This window comes from Peromyscus eremicus, unplaced genomic scaffold (genome assembly GCF_949786415.1).
Source record: "Peromyscus eremicus unplaced genomic scaffold, PerEre_H2_v1 PerEre#2#chr22_unloc_1, whole genome shotgun sequence".
Classification (NCBI taxonomy): Eukaryota; Metazoa; Chordata; class Mammalia; order Rodentia; family Cricetidae; genus Peromyscus; species Peromyscus eremicus.
Genome location: NW_026734286.1, coordinates 7,803,649 through 7,809,630, shown reverse-complemented (window position 1 = coordinate 7,809,630; position 5,982 = coordinate 7,803,649). Strand labels below are relative to the sequence as shown.

The 5,982-nt window shown below is 37.4% G+C and overlaps 1 protein-coding gene across 1 annotated transcript; it reads right to left on the bottom strand.

Moving 5' to 3' along the window:
- Positions 1-209: 209 nt before the first annotated feature.
- LOC131900444 (gastrula zinc finger protein XlCGF57.1-like) lies at positions 210-5,751 on the bottom strand. Its single transcript, XM_059251656.1, has 4 exons — positions 5,731-5,751; positions 3,538-3,664; positions 3,271-3,331; positions 210-2,517 (listed from the first exon to the last, which is right to left on the bottom strand). Exons 1-4 carry the CDS (start codon positions 5,749-5,751, stop codon positions 891-893), a joined length of 1,836 nt encoding a protein of 611 aa, XP_059107639.1. The 3' UTR covers positions 210-890.
- Positions 5,752-5,982: the final 231 nt, after the last annotated feature.

Below are 5,982 nucleotides of genomic sequence, written 5' to 3'. Positions count from 1 at the left end.
GGGTACCATAGGCTGTTATCTGATTTTAAACTACACTATGCATGTGCACTCACAAAGAATAAACTGAATCTAAAAAGAAATATAAAGGGCCAAGAGATGGTTTAGCAGTTTAGTACCTGGCATGGACTGCATGGTAACCATTGCTGTTTGGCCAAGTACGAGCATATAGACATTGCAGATCTTTTAATTCACCAGCACCTTTACTTTATTTAATAATTTATTTAATAATTCCCATTATATATTATGAAGTCTCCTTATGCATTTTTCCTGTGGGAAATATTTTTTTTTTGTGGGCTTCAGTAGAGGATAGGAATGTATACACAGGCAGTCTCTTCAAAAAAAAAAATTATTGAATAATCCCCATCACCATGGAATCACATAGCATGATAAATATGCCTACTCTCACACAAGAATGCTCATTTTGTTCCCCTGATTACCAAGAACAGAGAACTTAAAGATGCACTAACTGGATACACCTGGTCCCAGGGATAAGAGCACACTACAAAAGGAAATAATGGGCTCACATCCAGAAAGGCCTTTAGATACTTGGTGGAACTATCACTTTTTGTCTCAGGAAAAATGCTGTGATGAAGTTGATGCCTGCTTTTATCCTGGAATCAGTAAGTCTGCTTACAATCTTGCTTGAGTCTAAACTAATATTCAGTTATAGCATAGAAAAGGTGTAGTCCTTTTTCAATAAAGCAGCAGCTATGCTGACTCATGCTCAGATCATGGCAGTCTCCTTTTGGTGACAACCAATTTCCTCTTTAGGACCTGAACCCCTATGGATTGGACTCCAGCAAGTACCTCTTGTAGAAAACACAGTTCAGTTTCTAGCACTCACATGGCAGCTCACATCTTATTACCATATTGATTATATCCATATGGTACTATTTAGTATGAATTCTTTTGTGATTAAGAAGATAACCCTTTGTTGCAAATGCTTTACCACATTGATTACATTCATAGGGTTTCTGTCCACTATGAATTCTTTCATGGCTAAGAAGATATTTCTTCAGTGCAAAGGCTTTACCACATTGATTGCATTCATAAGGTTTCTCTCCAGTATGATTTCTTTCATGACCAAGAAGATTCTTCTTCTCTGCAAAGGTTTTACCACATTCACTGCATTCATAGGGTTTCTTATCAGTATGAATTATTTCATGACTATGAAGAGTACTTTTCTGGACAAAGGCTTTACCACACTGATTACATTCATAGGGTTTCTCTCCAGTATGAATTCTTTCATGAATTTGGAGACTATTCTTCTGTACAAAAGTTTTACCACATTGCTTACATTCATAGGGTCTCTCTCCATTATGACTTCTTGCATGACTGTGAAGACTACTCTTCGATACATAAGCTTTATCACATAGATTACATTCATAGGGTCTCTCTCCAGTATGAATTCTTTCATGAATGAGAAGATTACTCTTCTGTGCAAAGGCTTTACCACAGTGATTACATTCATAGGGTTTCTCTCCAGCATGAATTCTTTCATGGTTGAGAAGATTACTCTTCCTTGAAAAGGCTTTATCACATTGACTACATTTATAGGGTTTCTCTCCAGTATGAATTCTTTCATGACTGAGAAGCATATACTTCTCTGCAAAGGTTTTACCACATTGATTACATTTATAGGGTTTCTCTCCAGTATGACTTTTTTCATGACAGAGAAGATTCTTCTTCCGTGCAAAGGCTTTACCACAGTGATTACATTCATAGGGTTTCTCTCCAGTATGACTTCTTAGATGAGTGAGAAGATGACTGTTATATGCAAAGGCTTTGCCACATTGATTACATTCATAAGATTTCTCTCCAGTATGACTTCTATTATATATTTGAAGGTTAGTGGGACATTCAAAGGATTTATCACATTGAGAGTATTCATACTTTTTCTCTTTAGCTTGAATTCTATGTACTTGATGAAGACTGTGACATTCAAAGGCTTTATAACTTTGATTAGATTCATAGAGTTTTCCTTCTAAATGAGTTCTTCGGTGTACTTTTAAAGAGGAGTCAGATCTAAAGGCTTTATCATGTTGATTACATTCATAGAGAGCCTCTTCGTTATTGGTTGTTCGGTGTGTTTGACGATGCCTGTCAGGCCTAAAGCCTTTAGTAGATGACTCACATTTATTATTTTCTCTTCCCACATGAGTTTTTTCACATCTTTGAAGAGAACTTGAAGAACTGAGGATGTGACCACACTGATTGCATTCAGAACATTTTCTTATACTGTGAGCCACACTACATGTGCACAGTGAACCAGTACAGAGAGATGAATTTCCATATTCCTGGTACTCATAAGGTTTTTCTTCAATGTGAGTTTGTTGATGAATTCCCCCTGAAGTTGAAAAACCAATTAATTGTAAACTTGTATCACAGTCATCATGTCTTCTCATAGAGGGGACTACTACACATCTTCCAACTTTTCTGCGAAAGACAGAAGTACAATGCTTCTTTGCATGTCCCTTATGCTCACACGCCTTGTATCCAGAATGACAGATGACATACCTTGTAAAGGAAAATAAAATAAAAAAAAAAAAAAAGGTTTTCACGTTACAGTCACATAGTCTCACGTTTTGTATGCCATAAAGATGTGGAATAGGGATTAATGTTTCCACACGACAGCAACTTCCTGGTCTCTCATAAAGTGCTCCTCTAACTAAACTATGCTAAATCACTCACTACAAGCATATGAGTAACACTAGCTTTAATATGGAAGCTTTACGGGGCTGGAAAGATGGCTCAGAGGTTAAGAGCACTGGCTGCTTTTCCAGAGGTCCTGAGTTCAATTCCCAGCAACCACATGGTGGCTCACAACCATCTGTAATGAGATCTGGTGCCCTCTTCTGGCCTGCAGGCAAACATGCTGTGTACATAATAAATAAATAAATCTTAAAAAAAATATGGAAGCTTTGCATATAAGAGATCTTGGACATAAACTAATCCCCTCATCAATGTGTATACCTTATATGATAACTGAATGGTATGGCAGTAAGTGGACGGACAGTTCTACAACATGCCTCTCACATGGCTATAATTGAAACTGTGACATCTATTACGGCATTGTTTTCTCGTTTTCTACTTAAAGGAAAGTTGAGTAAACAGTGGTCAGCTACCTGACATTGGAGTGCATGGTGTTGTGACAATTTTATAATCATCACAAAGCTATGCTTATTTACACAGTGGCTTTTCATTAAATGTTCAGGGTACATTAACATTTCTTCAAATATACATATGTATCAGCTTGCATGTGAAAATTACCTTCCATTTCTTCTAGAGCTCTGACAATGTTCTTCAATATTATGGTCTTTCCATTTGAACCCTAAAACACAGTATGAGAAAATGTATGTGATATATTACTGGAAATTAGGCACACTTGAAATTACTATCTTGCATGAATCTTAGTACCATGCTTGATTTATTCACCACATTCTTCCCCTTTCACGTTCAAAATCACAGAAGAGCACCAATCTCCAAGAAAAGCTTGTCCCCTTAAGTTAAAAATTGACAGAAAGCTCACATTCTTACCTATAGAAATGAGGTTCCAATAGGTTTCCAGCATCACATTTTTGTAGAGACTCTTCTGGGAATGATCCAGCAAAGCCCACTCTTCAGGAGTGAAGTTCACATGCACATCCTCATAGGTCACCACATCCTAAAATGTCCCATACATGTTTGTAATTGAAATGAGACTGACTGAATTACAAATGTACACTTCATTGAGAATATATTTATACAATTCTGTATGTTCAAAACATTCTATGACATGGGTCAATATATATCAAATACAGTCACCAACTCATTTTAAAAGAACACATCAAAAGAGAATGACCCTTCCATTCCAGTGCCCACAGAATAGAACACGGCACAGCAAGAGAAATGCCTAGGAATATATGCAGAGAGACATGCAATGTGAGTAACACTATTTAGTATACATCAGCAGAATTTTATCAAAATTATTAACTTCAAGAAAGGATAGAAAATATAGGTGTGGTGGTGCACACCTCCAATCTCAAACCTCAGGAGGCAAAGTAGATGAAATTCTATGATTTCCAAGCCTGGTTTATGTAGAAATTGCCAGGACAGCCAAAAGTACATAGTAAGACCCAGTCTCAAACAAAAATTCCTCCAAAGAGTTAAACATTCACTTCAGTTTTATACTTGTCTATCATAACCTAGAGTGACCCCTATTGAACTGTAAGACTAATAATTCCCAGGAAGGAAAGCATTTTTAAGAAGTTACTAACTGACAGATCAATGAATTCTCAAGAACATTAGTAAAGTAAATATTGATCCTAAAACAGGAAAACAAACAACCAAAAGGATGGAGTATGTGAAGATGGGTCAACAGATAAGATCACCTGTTGCTTCTGAAGAGGTCCTAGCTCAGTTCCCAACACTCAATGGATGTTAGCAACTATTCCTAACTCCAGGTCAAATTAGAATACTCTCTTCTGCCTTCAGCAAATAACAGGAAGACAAGTGGTACATATCTATTTGTCTATCTGTCTGTCTATCTAGGCAAAAATTTCAGCCACTGAAAACAATTTAAAAACGTAAAAACACACACAAAGGTTGGGACAATATTACACACCTGCAATTCAGTGATTCAGGAGATCACTATTAATTTCTTTCTTTTTTTTTTTTTTTTTTTTGTTTTTTGAGACAGGGTTTCTCTGTGTAGCTTTGCGCCTTTCCTGGGACTCACTTGGTAGCCCAGGCTGGCCTCGAACTCACAGAGATCCGCCTGGCTCTGCCTCCCGAGTGCTGGGATTAAAGGCGTGCACCACCACCACCCGGCAATTTCTTGAATGTATACATTCTTGCTCTGAAAAATGACAAACCTGCCAAAGTTTAAAAGTCATGATGTGGGTTGTTAAGCACAAAAGCAAATGCTACATGTACAAAAACCAGATTCCATCCACCAAAAATATAAACATAAAAATATCAGGCAAGAAATATGGATTAGGGAGGAAAAGTAATTGCTTCTACTTTACCTTATATTATTTAGGAATGGAATCTCTACTGTTGGTGATGGCATGCCTACATGAGAAGGAAGGGGGCTGCTCACTTTCAACAAAACAAAGAAATGTGGTGAGACTATATTCCTCCAGAAAGGCTCCTCCTCATAAAAGTTTTGTAAGTCACCAATGAAGACCCACACCAAAGACAAATGCTCAAACTCAGTATACTACTTGGAAGATTTTTCATTCAACCCTCAACATTTTGACACAGGTCATGACAGGCTCATAGTCAAACCATGATGCAAAATGTATTTAGTCTGATTTCAAAGATCCCCATATTATGTAATAGTCCCAACACTATTTGAATGACAACAGATTCTTCTGACACAGAAGACAATCTTTGACTATGACCTCAAGTAACATCAAAACAGGAATCATATCAACTCAAAACACAATGGCATAGAATATACATTTCCCTTTCAAAGAATTAAGGGAAGATTACACCAGGCCAAGTGTAAAACTATACAGGACAAACACCAACACTTGCAGCTGTGTCAGGCACCCAGAGCTTCAGTTTCAAAAGGTTTATACGGCTCTTTCTCTCTGCAACTTCTCATACATCTCTCTCTTTGGCTACTTCCACTTCCTACATGCAGCTATTCATGGCATGTGTCTCAGAGCCTGGGTAGCTCAACATATTGTTACCTCAAAATGAAACTAAGGCTTTATCTCATATCTTCATGAAAGGAAGTCTCACAGTCTCTTCATTGGGCCCCATGAATGCTAGACCCAACACTAAGGCTGCAGGTTATTATATTTAAAACAGGGTATCCTGTAACCCCAGGTGACCTTTACTGCCATTTGTAATCTAGATAGCCATGAACTTAGTATTTCTGCCTTAATTTCCAAATGCTAGGTTTATAGATATAATCCAACACTCTGGGCTTTATGGCTGGAGTTTTTAAAGTGGTGAGAGCAGGGCTTCCTCATTCAGTGACACAAAGGAAAT

Coding starts and splice junctions, on each gene's coding strand:
- LOC131900444 (XM_059251656.1), bottom strand. CDS start 5,751: ATGGGGCCCAATGAAGAGACT. Junction 3,665..5,730: donor TGGGGCCCAATGAAGAGACT/GTGAGACTTCCT, acceptor GGGACATTTTAG/GATGTGGTGACCTATGAGGA. Junction 3,332..3,537: donor TTGGAACCTCATTTCTATAG/GTAAGAATGTGA, acceptor ACTGTGTTTTAG/GGTTCAAATGGAAAGACCAT.